The sequence below is a fragment of the Phaethon aethereus genome (genome assembly GCF_964289735.1).
Source record: "Phaethon aethereus genome assembly, chromosome: 14".
In the NCBI taxonomy this organism is placed as follows: Eukaryota; Metazoa; Chordata; class Aves; order Phaethontiformes; family Phaethontidae; genus Phaethon; species Phaethon aethereus.
In genome coordinates this window covers 10349298-10365413 of record NC_138590.1, presented here as the reverse complement: position 1 = coordinate 10365413, position 16116 = coordinate 10349298, and the positions used below count along the sequence as shown (strand labels likewise).

The 16116-nt window shown below is 44.8% G+C and overlaps 1 protein-coding gene across 1 annotated transcript; it reads left to right on the top strand.

Annotated features, from left to right (window-relative positions):
- Positions 1–10005: 10005 nt before the first annotated feature.
- On the top strand, positions 10006–13928 carry BOD1 (biorientation of chromosomes in cell division 1; the record flags this gene model as incomplete). The annotated part of the gene is made up of 3 exons (XM_082006270.1): positions 10006–10353; positions 11787–11911; positions 13730–13928. The coding sequence occupies 3 exons, from the start codon at positions 10006–10008 to the stop codon at positions 13926–13928; spliced, it is 672 nt and encodes a 223-aa protein (XP_081862396.1).
- Positions 13929–16116: the final 2188 nt, after the last annotated feature.

Here is a 16116-nt window from a genome sequence, read left to right as displayed (position 1 = left end):
CTACATTCAGTTGGTTACACGGATGAAGATGCATTGCTCAGTGCAGCTGAATACTTAAAAGCACTGAGACAATAAGAATGCATTAAACTTTTATCTCCAGTACTACAGCTACAATAAGCAATCAAAGAAATTGCCACTCTCCCAGGGCTCTGGATTGCCTAAAGGAAACTAACTTTTGTCTCTGTGTGTGTGTGTGTATGAAGAAAGATGGATAAAAGGATCTCAAATACCAGCTGCAGTGTGTTTGGCTACTTTGCGTTAGTCAAATGACGAGCGCTGAGCATTGCACAAAGCTCAGAAGGCGGCAATTTTACGCAGTCATATATAGGGAGGAAGAAATAAGATATTTTTCACTTCAAGGATTTCATGATCAAGCTCAGGGGTTTTTTTTCCCAAATGTAAAATTTATAGGAGACAATTACCAACCTGATATTCCTTTTAGAGCCACGTTGTGAAAAACCCCTTTACACAAGTCTTTCTTTCCCTTGATACAACATTTGGGGGCCTGTATGTCACTACATGACAGGTGTAACTCACCCTTCCATGAGCGGTAGCAATAGCAGGACTATCAAATCGCATTATAGTTTCTAAAACTACAACAAATTAATTTAAAAGCTCTCATAAAAATTATATATGTTCCTTATCAATTTATTCTCTGGCCATTTAATGATGTAGAAATTCCATTTCTCATTAAATATCCACAAACTGGCCACCTTCCTCATGAAATATGCATGAATTATAGAATTCCTTATGCTCTTGAGAAAATAAACCACTTTAATCTGAGAAAGTCCTCAGTTTCATAATGTCAGAATGCTTTCTTTTCCTTTTTTGACTCAGAACCAGAGAAGTTTCAGAAAAGGAGGTGCTTGGCATGTTCCAACCTTTTCATGTGAAGGGAAACACTATTTTAAAAAAAGACCAAAAAGCTGATAGAGATAATTCCAAAACAAACCTTTGCTTCTCAAATGTTGCCTTCTTGTTTATTTTCCCACATTCCTTCAATGGGCAAAATTCTGTAGTAAGAAGTTGTAGTATTTAAATAACTTTGTTTTCAATCCACTTTGTTCCTTGGGTTCGCATTTCTCTGTGTATGTTTTCTCTGTACTGCAGATAAAACTGTGTGAGTATCAATGAGGTATTTGCTACAAGGACTATAACGCCATTTTCACAATTTGATTAATATAGCTCGAGGGAAAAAAATTCCCCCATCACCCCATGCACACAATTGTCTCACAATAGCACCTTTCATCGAAGAACCTGCAAGAGCTTTACCAAGAAGCAGTGTTATGTGTACTTTACAGTGTATTAAAAATAACCTTTTCTAGAAGCCCTTGATGTGAAATAACTTCTTTTCTTTTTAATATTCAGTATGAAGCAGTTTTATTTCAGATTTTAAAAGCGGTAAGTTACTGCAAGTTACAGACTTAAGATGGATCGGGGGGCTTTGGACCATTTTAAAATTAAACCAAAAGCATATCACCTGGGCAGCCAGACACCGATGTGCCTAAAAAGCAAACACATTGGAAAGTGTTTCCTCTGCGAGCTGCCTTAGACCCCGCAATGAGTCAATACAGGAGTATGGATAGTCTCTCAAATCCCAGATGAGTGCACAGCCAAGTGTGTCAAATCGCGGCCATGGCCATGCTCTCCAGACACAATGTTCAGGGCATGATAGCCACCCAGCCTTCATGTCGGGTGGAGTTGTTCACACAAAGAATGAGCGTTTGGGCAGCCAGCAGCTCCGCGGAGCAGATAGTTTTTAGTTTAGAGCTTTAAGCATTTCTAGCTCTGCCGATATCTCCATCAGTTTGGGATTTCCGTAGCAACTTGGGCTATTACACACACCTTTTCATTGCATTCTTTCATTGTTTTCCGGTTCCAGAAAGATATCAAACTAATGTCCTCTCACCCCATCCCCAAAATATCAAGGGGATATTTTAAAATTAGAGGCAGAAAAACATTTCCCTTTGCAAACTGAACAGCCGTGTGAAAAAGGAGTGCCTCTCCTTCTCATAATGGGAAGGGACGAGGACGATAGGACACACAAGCCTGAAATAAAAGCCTCAGGAAGGAGATTTCACGAAGAAATGTGTTTTTGTTCCTTGAGAATAAGCAGCATCTTCCTGAGACCCATCATTTTGATTCACTGTTTCATGTGTAAATAATTTACTAGGCTAAAAGGTCAAGAAGCTGCAGGTCCTTAGAGAAGGGAAGAAAACTGCAAGCTGTAAATAAGGGACAAGGAACTTATGTGGAGCATAACCGTGTTATGAGGCTACGCACAGATATACATATGCACATATCCACAAAGAAATAGGCTAAAGCAGAGCTCCAGAACCAGCATACAGAGGCAGAAATAACCTCTACTCCATGTTTGCTCCCCCTTGAACTTGACTTGAGAGCAGGAAGTACAGCGAATATGATCTTTTGGGATAGAAATTACACTTTTAAATTAGATCCATGATGCCCAGATGTACTGCTGATGGATGCATGAAACAGAGGGGCAAAAGAAATTAATTTTCAGCCTACTTGTTTTCATCTTTTCATCCTCTAATGTCAGGGTAATTGCTCCTCTACTCCTGGATGTGACAGAGTCTAGTCCTTGCCTCTCTGCACAAGGTAAGAGAACAGCTGGTTTCCTTTCTGACACCAGCGTATTTCCAATCAGCTGTCAGACAGCATTAGGTCCCTAAACACGTACAGCGTGTCATGCTTCCCTCCCGCTCAGAAACTCTAAATACAAGGCTTCATTCCCCAGTCTGAGGTAGGATAGGGCAAAGAGAAGAAAAGGGTCAAACCCTGCTCAGGTTCAAAATTATAGAGAATTCCATGGAAGAAATTCTGGAAAGACAATGCAGTAGAAACAAGCAAGAGACCGCTGACTATCCTAGTATGTTATCCTGACACAGATACTAAAATGGAAAGATTGGAAATAAGCTGCACTTTATCCCACGCACATCGCTCCTCACAGTGTTTTTTATAGCAGTACTGCCCTCAATAGTAAAATCTGCGGTATGGAAAGTGAGATGCTTCTCAGGCTCAGGCAAGAAAGGTAAAAACTGCACTTTGAGAAACATGATTTTGTCCGGCAGTTTGCACAGATAGCCTCGGTTTCATGGTGTTATTCCTTTTATTCCCATCTCTGACACTGCATTCCAGAGCAATCACAAGCAATTCACTTTACCACCAAAAAGCCTGTATTTCTCTGCATAGTGAGGCTGTTACTGAATTCATCAGCATGATTGACAATTTTTTCATAAACATTTATAAAATATGTGAAAACCTCAAATGAAAGCAAATTATTCTAACGTATTATATTACACAGATATACTGCAAGGTTTCATCTGATGATCTAGCATGGAAAATTACCCCCTTCTGCATATATGGCAATAATATTTATATTCTTTTTCCCACATGCTTTTAGTCTTTCCTAATAATGGAAACAATGATACAAGAATGAACAACTGACATTTCTGTTTGAGGACACAGCATGCATCTCCTCTGAAAAGTTCTGCAGCAGCTCTGCTTTACAAAGATATTTTCCTTAGGTACTTAAAGGTACAGTACTTTGAGTTCCAAGTTGTTTCAGTTACAAGCCAGAAACCACCAATAAGATATAGAACAAAACACCACTCTGGAAATGGGCATGTTGTATACAAATTCTGTCTACCTAGGTCTCCATATACCTCTATATACCATATATAACACCCAGATACTTTTAAAGGTATATTATGCATATGCATGCACACACATGGATATATATATTTACCTATAAAATAAACCAATATATAAATTGTAATACAGTGTTCTGCACCAGTGATATTTATAATGTTAGAGGGCCCAGTCTTGCAAGCAATGTACATACAAACCTGACCTCAAGAGTAAATCCGTTGTACTGGAATCATTACCATTAGCACATTTGCAGGATTGGGGCCTTAGTCTGAGCTAAGGCCAATTCAGAAACTGTGTCATATATACAGCCTATGTCCCATTGATAATATGTTGCCCAGCACAAATGGCAAACATGCAGGGAATACACGTTTTCTTCCAGGGCTCTGGATCCTCTGAAAGGTTGACAGGCTGGGTGCACAGTGCACATTCTTCAGGAGAGAATTATGGGCTGGGGAACATTCCTCCGACTTCTCAACTCTTTCAATAATTTGCCACCTGTGTAGCCAAGCTGTTCGTTCTGTAAATCTATGGGATCTAAAAACTCTGGCACTTCCTCTGTCTGCCAAAGCAAGCTCACTGCAGTGCTGACCCCAATCCACCCAAACACACGGTGAATACCGCATTAACTAGTCCAAGGTTTGATGCAAAGATTAAACAGCGAGCTTGGAACGGGTGACACCAAATGGACCAAGCTTTCATGCACGCATTTTCTCTACTTCAGAGGTTTCGGCACTGCTGTGTAGTTACCACCACGGCGCAGAGGACTAGGGCGGTATTCCTGAACACAGCTTCATCTCACCATGTGAAAGGAACGGAATCTGAGCTTCTGCAAAATGATATAACCCTACAAAAAGTAGGGAGATTTGTCCCAAAGCCAACGGGCATTGCTTGTATGCTCCTAAAGGAGAAAAGCAAATGTAGTCTCATTGACACTGCTCATGGATTCACCTTGGTTTATAATCAGCACGTACTAAATCACACGTTATAGTTCTCACGCACAGACATATCAGGGCAATATCTAGGTTGCAAACACACCAGGGAAAAAGCTCACCTGCTAATAACAGCAAACCAGATTTGGGTCTGTACTGCTGGAGGTCCCAGCGCAGGGAGAAGGGGAGGCAGCTTCTACAGCTCCTACCCAGGAGCAGCTGTTTTTCGTGTTGCACAAGCTACGGCTGTCTTGATATCAACTTTAGCTTCGGCAGCATTCTACAGGGACACAGAATTGCTGGAGCAGAAGCGTGCCCCATCCACAGTCTCCTCCACCTCCTGTAACGCCATTTCCATCCCAGAAAGCCTTTCCTGCACAGGAGATGGAAGGAGGTGGTGAAGAAACGTAGCACTGATGTTACTTGCCCTGGCAAAAAATACCCATCTGTCAGATGCCCATTTTGAGCATGCTAGGCCGGGTAACAAAATTCCAAGTGCAACTTCAGTAAGGCCCTGAAATGCTTTCACTTTATTTTTGATAATATGGCAAGATTCCTGGGGGACTTCTCCTACATGAATATTAGGAGAGCAATCTTTAAAATCAATTTGAACCTTTTTTATTTATAAATAGGTTGGATTTACAGAGGGAGAATTCCATTCAGAGAAGGGAATGCCAGCATACCTACTGAGCTTTGTCTAATCTCTTCTTGGGGTTAACCTGGACTTTCTTTCACACTACTCTGATTTCTCATTTCAGAAGAGGAGATTTGTCTCTCTTTCTCTGCCCCAAATCCTTCCCAGCACCAAGCTCTGCAGAACTGGTAATCAGGGACGTTTTTGAGCACTGAGAGTTCAAGTCTCCGTTTGTTGTCTTTAACTGGACATCTGAGCCTTTATGCTGAGAGCATTATCTGCAATTTCAGAACCATCCCAGGCAGCCTCTGCTCTCAGACACCACTCCCAAATTACTGATACAGCTTGTAATTTACTATTACAGTTTTGACATCTAATTTTTCCCAAACCCGTTGAGCTCCTTCCTTACCCTATTCCCAAACCCAAAACACAGAGGCAATGCAAAATCATAGTCCGGGTTCAAGAAACCCAGCACTGTTGCTAGAACACTACAATTTTTCAGTTAAAATGGCCAGAGTTCAGTCATTTCTTTGCTAGCAATCCGACTGTGTGTGCGCGCGTGCATGAGAGAGGCAGTGGGAGCGTGCGACTATGTAGGTTCACCCCCCCACCTCTGCAACAGTCCCCATGGTAATTCTGTCTGTGTTTCAGCACACACAGTGCCTGGCCGCAGCCACCTCTTCCAGGTTTCTCTGCCTCATCACTGGCCACGGCAAGGCTGTTAGAAACTAGACTCAGTAACTATTTTTTTAATTTTGTGGCCAGAGGTTGTCAGGACAAGAAAGAGAAAACTGCCAACTATGCCTCCTCCATACAGTCTGTGTCTTTTAACAACGATACAGGAGCTGGAGGTGGAAAACCTCGAGAGAGGAAAATGAACATTCCCCTCTTCCCAGCCACAGTGATTGCCCCCACCTCAAATCCTCACGATCAAGGGCTTGTATCTCAAATAATTCTGTAGAGAAAAGCTATACATGTTATCTAAGGAAGAAATCTTGTCAAACATGCAAAAGCCAACGATGCTGTATGAAACAGGGTTGACAATGTACTCTGGCTTTTTCTGCCTCTCCAGCAGCTGACCTGTTCCCAAGCACTGGAGGTGGACAGATGATACCAGGCCTGTATCACCAGCAAAAGCATAAACAAAGGTAGAAAGCTGGTCTCCACTGCCAAGGAAGAGAAAAAACTTGCATCTCTGCAGTGCAATAAAACAGAATACAGGATACACCCCTCAACGGTAATTGCATTTCTACAGACTTAATGAAAATCAGAAGATGGGTGGACAGGGACCCAAACGAGTGCCACGACTGAGGAAAATGCAGGCAGGACTCCACTGCGGTGTATTCTGCACCACAAGCACCAGGCTGCCAGCTACACCATCCCTTGCAAGACACAGGATCATACAGGGACTGCACAAGGGTGCAGCTTTTAGTGATAGCTTTAAGGAGCAGAAAGCGAGCACCCATGAAACCAGACTTCATTCACACCACTTTTATGGAACAACTTGGTTTTGTCAGCCAATTGCAATGTCCATGAACTCTTTGTAGGCAGCTGTAGCAGAGGGTAACTTTTTCCCTGTGATATCAAAATTTCCATGGAAAGAGGTGCTGGTTTATGGCTCTTGTGATAGCAGTGACAGGAGGGGAGTGGAAAACAGGGGCTGAGAAAGGAGAAAACGTGAAAGGCAGAGGTGGCAAACACTGACAAAAAAAGGACTGAGCTCTGGCTCTGATCATCTGTGATAGAAAGCGTGAGCCTGGAAGCATGGTCCTTTACAAATTGAAATTACAATTAAGTGCCCTCCTCTCCCTGGTCAACCAAAGGGATGGGTTTCAGGGCGATTGTAACATACGAAAAGAATACTAAAAATCATTGCTTTGATTGTCATTTTGATCCAAATAACTTTCTAAGCAATTTTTTTTCTATTTATTTCTCCTGAAATAAACTTTCTCCCTAAGGTTTACCAGTTTGCTTCTCCACCACCACCTAAGCATTTATCCAATCATGAGAACTGCATCTTCAAAAGCAGCAGCAGACAGGTAAGCTTTCTCCCTTCCTGAGTCTCCTACTGACCTAACCGTGTGAACTGCCTAAAGCTTTGCTTGAGGGCATGGATGTAGGGAGAGTTCACAGATCTCATAAATTTTGTACTAGAGATCTGATGCAAGGAGAGGTCCACAGTTCTCCCTGGGAGATAGGCTGCTTTAGTTAATACACCACAATTTAACATACCTGCCTGCATGCTATGATGTTGGGCAAAAATGCCCAGATAGATTAGATGAAACGCTATGTTTTTCTTGTACCCCAGCTACAAATCTCAAAACTATGAAATGCTGGTTGACCTAGGTCACACAGCCAGCCAACTTGTAAAAGGAACACGTGAATCCTCATCACCCCGCGAACTACCTGGTTTACCCCTTCTCCCACACCCTGAATCACCAACTGCATGTCCCTTTGTGCCATGCTGACAAACAGATCACCGCATCCACCTACAGATAAAGGAAGAGGCCTAACATACGGACTGTGAGCAGCGCTTCCCTAATACAGCGGCATCGGCACTGCTCTCGCACCTCAGCACCGTCAGGGCAGTTCCAGACAAGCTGCCATGGCAGGGGAGGGTGACAGCATTTAACCGAGGCAAGAAGCTGCTCTGGGTGCTGCAGCTGGGAGACATCCTGGGCAGGAGAGGTTTGCACTGGGGCTTTACCTCTCCTGCATCATGGATGCTCACAGTCTCTTTCAGTAATTTATTAATTGGGAGGAATTTTCACTTGTGGCAGTCCCCAGTAAATCCTGGGCTGGATTTTCCCGAATGCAGCGTGCTGCCGAGAGGCTGGGTTTGCCTGCGGGGTTGCTCACTGCCAGCCCTCCAGCCGCGCAGAGGGAAGGAGCCCTTCCCACGACAGCAGGAAACTCGTCCGAAAAATAACCACCTTCCCCTTAGCTCCCTTCCTGCTGGCGCCTAAGCGGCTGCGATTTACGCGAACAGAAAGAAACCATGCCCCTAGATCCTGCCGCTTCTTCCCTGATGACGCTAATCGATGTATTACGTCCCCGCCTCGCGGGGTGACGCCGCGCAGAGGCCAGGCCGTGGCGGGCTGCCCCCTGCTGGCGCCGCCGCGCCGCTTCGCTTCCCGCCGAGACACCCGGCCCGGGCCTAGGAGGTGCAGGCTCCTGCGAGATTTCTGTCTTAAAAATAAGATTTTTGTCCGGTTAGAGAAGCCTCCGGCGCGTCCTGCCGATGCTGCTGTACGTACCGCACTCGCACAGGGCTCGAACGAACAATAAGTGACACCACGTGCCTGCGGATCTCACCGGAGCAGGGTGTGATGACGATGATATTAGCGCATTCCTGTCCGGGGTTATCTTCACGTGAAAGGGCAGCGCCTGCACCAGCACAATCCGTGCCGGCGTGAGCTGGTTACAAGTGGCAGGGAGAAAGGGCTGCCGGCAGCTGTCAGGCAGGAATGCGATTCCAGGGATACTTCTGAGTGCCCGGATGAGTCGTGGCGGGGTTTATACCCAACTTCGAGATAGCCAAGACAGACTAGTGTCAGTGACAAGTCTGGCTGGAGGGACAGCTTTTCCACTCGTGTGCCTCCGCAGAACGCGACAGTTGCACAAGACGCTTTTGTCAGTGTAAAGCTCAGGCTCTGTACACACTACAAGTTTTCCCTCTTCTCTCCTCAAAGCTGCCAGATGGAAAGGGAGAGCTTACACCACTGCTCGGAGCTGCTGAATTTTAATCAGGTAGAGGAGGACAATGTATCGCACGCAAAACATTGCCATCTTTTTGCTCATTCAGTCATACACAAAAAGAAAGGTGAGGATGGACCTATGCAGTGCACCTTTGTGGAGGATTGCATTGTTGCATTCACACACAGCTTGTCTTCCTGCAGTTGAGGTGAGAACATCCTAAAGAATTCAATTCTTTTTTACAATGTGATTAGGAAAGAAAATAAAACTAACACGTAGAATTTGTATGCTGTAGCTTGCAGGCACAATCAGAACAATAAATGACACCAGTAGTCTAAGTGCACACAACAGAGAAAGCACCTTTAACAGAGCCTCCCTTGCTCATTCACTCTGCAGGGACCGGTGTCGGGGTAGGCCTTTGGTGCTGACCTTCCTTTTACTAGCGGTGTAACGAATGAAGTTCAGATCCCGGTGGAAATCCAGGGTGATGCCACACAAATTGATTTTTTCATGAAGTTACATTATTGCCACTGAAACACACTGTGAAGTCGCAACCTGGTAGGTATCCTCCGGGGAGTCCGAGAGCCTCCCTGGGACGGGGATCCCAGATCATCAAGCCGCACGTCTGGAGGGGCCTGCACCATGCTAAGGTCAACGCGGGGCCTCTACCCCAAACACAGCACCTGTGGAGCGGAGTCCTGACTGACTATGCTCCAGGTGGACGCCAGGAGCAGCGGCACTGAGTGCTCAGTGTCCTGTGACCGACCTGGCTGGCCCATATGAGCCATATAGATATGAGTCATATATTTATGACCCGGCACCAAACTGTCCGCCGGGGCAACCCCCTCCCCAGGCAAGCTACTGCGGGAGGTTGGGGGGGTGTGGAAAGGTCAACACGGTTCCCCCCCACGCGAACTACAATTTCCAAGATGCATCGCAAGAGCAACGCGCCCGCCTCTCCGCTGCCTTTTGGGTATGCTGTCGTGATGCACCCTGGGATTTGTAGTTCTCCCCGGCCAGCCGGAGGCCCACGATCTATAACCGCGCATCCTGTGAAGGACTCTTCTCCCCGTAATGCAGCGCGCCAGAGTTACGCAGAACAGGGCGCGCCGCCGGCGGCGGTCGCGGTGCCGGGGGCCGCGGCCGAGCGGGGAGCAGCCGCTGGCGGGCCCCGGGCGCGGGCTGTGGGCCATGTCCGAGAGCGGCGGCGCCGGCGGGGCCGCCCCGGGCGGCGGAGGCGGGGGAGCGGGCGGCGGAGCGGGCGCGGGCGGCGCGGCCTCTGGCTCGGGGCCCGGCGCCACCGACCCGGCCTCGCTGCCGCCCGGCGACGCGCAGCTCATCGCCATCATCGTGGAGCAGCTCAAGAGCCGCGGCTTGTTCGACGGCTTCCGCCGGGACTGCCTGGCCGACGTGGACACCAAGGTAGTGCCGTCGATCGGGGCGGGCCGGCTCCCGGGAAGCCCCCAGGGAGCGCCGGCGGGGCGAGACGGCCGGTTTCTGCTCCCCAGGCCGGAGCTTCGGGCACAGTCCCTGGAACCCAGATACGGTTGGCCGAAGAGGAACCCGCATCCTTTCCCTTTTGCTCCCCGGTTAGCCCCGGTGTCCCGCATTCGGGACTGCGGGAGGCCGGCCGGGATGGCGTGCAGCAGCTGCAGTGCTGCTCTCCTGGTCGGTGGCGTTTCACACCCCCGCTGCGACCGGCATCTGTCAGCCTGGCTTGAAGTGGTAGCGACATCCCAGAGGAAAAACCAGCCAGAGAACAGGCTCAGACTTTCATTCCGTAGCCCAGGCCTTATGGTCCAGGAAAATGGTCTCCCATAAGACCACCACTCTGCTTGAGCGTAATTCCCACTTTTCCAAAACACACGTTTAACTTTCCTTTCTTGCGTAGATATTCTCAGACTGTTTTTTGAAACTAATTTCTTTCTCAGTCACAACATGAGCTCCTGAGCATGTATTGGCAATACTGAAGTTGTGTTGTTTGTAATTGCCCTATCAACATTAAACAAACAACAAATAAGTTAGCTTTCCCAAACTTTAGGCTTTCAGCAAGCATCCTGTTCTGGGACCTGCAATCGTCATTCTAGGCCACCCCAGCAGCTATAGCAAAATCATTCCTGAAGCTGTCAGGTCATCTGCACAGAGTAGTCATAGGTCAGAGCAGCTTTGTCAGATAGATAGATGGGTAGATATACACTGCCCAGGGCAGACACTGCACGTCTGTTACCAACCCTTCCATTCATCATCCCATATGTATATCAAATTCAGAAATTTAAATGTTGCCACCTCTTGTCCTTTAATTGCACTGTACCAGGATCTGGATGGTCTTATGTATTTATATGGGGTTTTTTAGTTCAATTCCTGTTCACTGGAATTAAGTTTCCACTGAGGAAACCTGCATAGTTCCTATCTTCTGTGTTAGTGTCACAGAAGCAAATAATTAAGTTCTTTGTTAGCGACAATATTACTCAGCCAGTTTCCTAGGAATTCTTTGATGGAGGGTTTCCAGACAACAAGAACTCTGTGTAAACAACTCCTGTCTGCACAGGCAGTTTGCATTTCACTAAGTAATATTATGAACAGACAACAATTTTAAAACCAATCTATTGAGCTATTTAAATAATTATAATAGCACACTGACCGACTGTTCTTTGCAATTGCTAGTTGTGTTCTCAGGTAAGACAAGCTTACCTTTGTTCAGAAAGTGAAAGGGTAGAGAATATAGACAACAACAGTAGTGTACATGACAAAAGAAGTTCTGTGAAGGACTCTGGCAGGGGATTGTTTTGAGATCTTTTAGCTGTTTAACTGGAATTTTTAATTTAAAAAATACTTTTTTTTTTTTTTTTTTTTAGCCAGCCTATCAAAATTTGAGACAGAAAGTAGACAACTTTGTATCGACCCACCTGGACAAACAGGAATGGAATCCAACAATGAACAAAAACCAGTTACGAAATGGGCTAAGGCAGAGTGTGATTCAGTAAGTAAGCAACATTCTGTAAAAATAATGATAATGCTATTTGATAAGTAATACATAACTATCTTATCTCATCACCTAAGTCAAATAAGAATTTGTAGAATTAAGTTTTGCACAACACTTTCTGTCATGCTCTCCTGAGTTTCATTATAATAGTAGATGCAGTCTTAACTCTCGTTAAAGTGCTTACATACTGCTTTACCTGAAATTTGTATTTTCGCGAGTTGAGCAGCATGATGAAGTACTTATATTTGCTATCTAGCCAAGTTACTGCCGCAAATAACCAACACTGTCTCTGCTAGAAAAACTGCGCTGAATAGCCTTGATCTTTATTTTCAGAAAAGAGCCTATGTCACTTAAAAAAATCCTGAAGATGCCAAAGCTTGTTTAAACAGAGTCTGACCACTAGCAGGCAGTAATCAAACTGGGCTGAGTGAGCCTGATTTCATGCAGCAGAGAGTAGCTTTTGTACAGCTATTTAAGAGAGTACGTTTCCAGCATGACAGGAAAGCCAGCTTACACTATGCTGCTTAGAGATTTAGGTTTAGTGTCTCTTGCTGCTAACTCATTGCAGTCTGAAGCACAAGTCTTAGCTTGTTTGACTAAAAGTCATGGATAAAAACTTTATAGTAGAAGTTGTGGGGAGAGGGGCAGTAGGGAACTTGATGCTGCCATTTATGTTTATAAGGAAAGCTATTAGAAGTCTTGCACACAGAAGAAACTATTTCAGAGCACTGGATAGAACCTGTAAATCATTAGTGTGTAACATTAGTTTGTTTAATTTGTAATTAGAGAAGGGGGTGTCCACTGGAAGACAGTGTTTCTTGTCTTGGAGTCCTCGAGATATGTTTGTCAATGCTTCCTCTTATTTCACGTTACCACTAGAATGAAGCAGAAAAATGAAAATTGTTGTATCAGAGGACCTGTAGTGACAAGAATGTAAAGCGCTCCCTTTAAGCAGGCTATTAGTGTAAAGACACACAGTATTAGGGATTTTGAAGAGTCCCTGTCACTCCTGTAGTTGCAGGACTGAGCATTGAGGGTGTCAAGACGTGTATGTCTTTTGTTGCATGCACATATACGTGTGCTCTTACCTGGAGGTGACATGATGTGCCATGACCCTGCACCCACTCACCAGCATTCACGGCCTCATTAGTCTTGTGGCTACTTTTCCGAGTGCCAGGCAGCGTCTCCGTTTCCTGTCCCCCGCTCCCTTGCAGACATGACTTAAGCCTGCTAGACAGCCTGTGCCCCACAGTCCAAGAGTCTGACGCAGTCCCTGAAGTAATAAGTCACTTCAATTACTAGTGTTCAGTTCCAGAAACTTTGCTGTGTGCTACATGTGCTTGTTTTTATAATTAATACCCATCTGTCTAGACTAACAGTTATAAGGAGTGAGTGACAGTAATGTTATTAGGGGGAAGGCCTCTTCTCTCTCAAGTCAGCCAAAAAAAAGACTGTGCTTTCACCTGCCCTTCTCCTCAGAATAGCTTGTTTCCCTTGTTTGTGCCAAAACATGTTTGTTTGCTTTCATGTTGACCTCATTTCCACATGAGCCCTATTAAAGTGGCTCCCGTCCAACATGTCATTTAAGTACCTGGGAGACCAGATGTCAGTTGTTAATTCTGTAGGGAGAAGTGAGAGGGGGTGGGGGGAAATAGGTGATTGAAACAACTCCCTGTTAAGGATCTACTGAGTGGGCTGCAGTTCTCACCATGTTAATGCTAATTGCAGTTGACAGGAGGGCTCTGGAGAATTACTGGAGGAGATTGGGGAGAAGTTTTTCAGAGGAGCTGAATGACTCCTTTGTCTTTGTTCAAGGTCAGGAATGCTGGAAGCTGGAGTGGACAGAATTATTTCTCAGGTGGTGGATCCAAAACTAAACCACATCTTCAGGCCCCAGATAGAGAGGGCGATTCATGAATTTTTGGCTGCACAAAAGAAGGAGGAAAGTGTGCCAGCTCCTCCTCCAGAGCCTGAGAATAAGGATCCTCCTGCTCCATCTCAGGATGCCTCCTAAAGGTCTGGTATCTCTGCACTTACTACTTATGTTTTTCATGTACCTCATCTCTATAGTTTGTATAATGCAAGACAGAAAACATTATATTCTTCCTGGCTTGACAGGGAGGACACTTTGATCATCAGCATGTTGTCAATGTCAGACAGTCATCTGAGCTGCTTCCACTTAAGTGTCTGCTAAAAATATATTAGGACTGAAGACATAGGTATGATGTAAAACAGCTATCAAGGAACACTGTGGACTCTGCCAGTGCTGGTTTTGGGTCAGGCCAAAAGGCCTTTTATTCCTGTAAAAGCATATCCAGCAGTGACTGACATGCAGTTGGCTGGGTAGCTTTCAGAGCAATATCAAATAGATTAAAAATATATATCCTTTACTGAAATACAGCTGAAAGTAGAGTGGTGACAAGTTATTGTGCTTTAACATTGAAAGTTTTAGATAGCTCTTCTTTAGAACATACACTAGAGTGTTGAATTGTTAGTGACTGAAATACTCACTGCTGGTGTAAGGGTAATGTCTCTGGGAGTGAATAACTGTTCATTCCAAATCAACTGGTTTAAATAGAGAAACCTATATCTTTCCAGCTGAAAGGACTGAGGGTGCCTTTGTTGCAAACAAGTTCGTTCTGGCTTTTGTGATTAAAATAACTCAAGGGGCCTCAGGGGGCTATAATTGCTACTCTGTCTTAACACAAATGACTATGCACCCATCTCTGCTAAGGCTCTGTATCTTAACGTTGATTTGAATATTGAGGCCTCTGTGCACATTACTGAGGAATCACTATCTTGATGGAAAATTTCAATCTGCAGCTTTGCTGGGGAACTTCAAACCATACTGCATGAAAAGAAGTTAATTGTGAATTGTTCTGTCTGCTGGGGCTTTCTGAAAGCAAAAATTTTCATTATAATCTACAGCTGATTTATTAAGAAGGAATAAGTAACCTACAATAGATGTTCTTATGCTTGGAATTGTTAGATCGATTACCATGACTTTAAATTTAATAGTAGAAGTTAAAGTGCCTGGTAGTATCATCCTGAGTTATTAAGTTATCTGTGACTTGCAGCTTTAATGCCTTGATAGATCTTTGCATTTGTCCTGTTCAAGTAGTTTAAAGCCCATTATAACCTGTAGCTAAGTGCAGCTGTTAATACATTCTAATCTAGTCTTTATTCAAATGCATTTACTCATGAAGGTACCATCCTCTAAACTCTCTCTTTTCTTGCAGAGAGTTCCGGATGCTACGCAGCTGCAGTTGCAAAATACGTGTCCTGTTAGATTGGCAATGGATTACTTGTTCCATTTGGTGCAGGATTGCTGTCTGCCAAAGATGATTAACCTTTATCAGACCTGTGGGAAGGCACTGAAATCAGTGAAATTCAGATGCACCCAGAGTTCTGTGTGTGGAGGGACAGCCAAAGTGTGAAGATACTTTTGCTATTAACAGCAACACAGAGAGCAGCATGTAGTCTTGTTAGTCATGCCTTCAAGCAAGGACATGGGAAGAAAAAGGGAGTTGGCTCTTGTCTGGAGGGAGCAGGGATGATACTAGACTTCGGAGCAGGAGAAAAAGAAAGATGCTTTGGGGGGTGGGGTAGTCTCATGGAGACCAAGTAAGAGCTGACAGATTTCCTTTGACATAAGCCAGACAAGAGGCAGCATCATACACCTCTGCTGCATAACACAGCATTGAGTAGTAGGTGTCAAGTCAGGTGTAACTCATTGCACTGCCTGCTTTAGGTAACACACTTCCTGTTTAAAACTGGAAAGAACACTTCAGGATCAGTTATCTAGATAATTTCTGCTGCATCACAGGAAAATGTTTACAGTTTGCTATGACTATAGCTGATTTAATTCTTATTTTCTAGGTAACTCTGGGAAGCAAAAGGCACCAGAGTAGGTGATCAGTTTGAAACTTGTCTCTTTCAACTTGAAAGAATTTTCTTTCCCGTGAAATTTCTCAGGTGCCTAGTGGAAACTGTCCTATGCTTTCAGCTTGAATGCATGCAGTGTCCTCTGGATCACCATCAAGTAGAGAATGTGATCAAATATTCTGCCAGAAAGTGTCCATAATTTTTTCAATAAAAGACTTTAAAAAGCATCTCTGACTCATAGCTTTTTCAGAATTCTTCTCTTAAGGAAAAACTACTTTGAAGAAATCTAGGAGTCCTGATTATTGGAACCCTAGTGG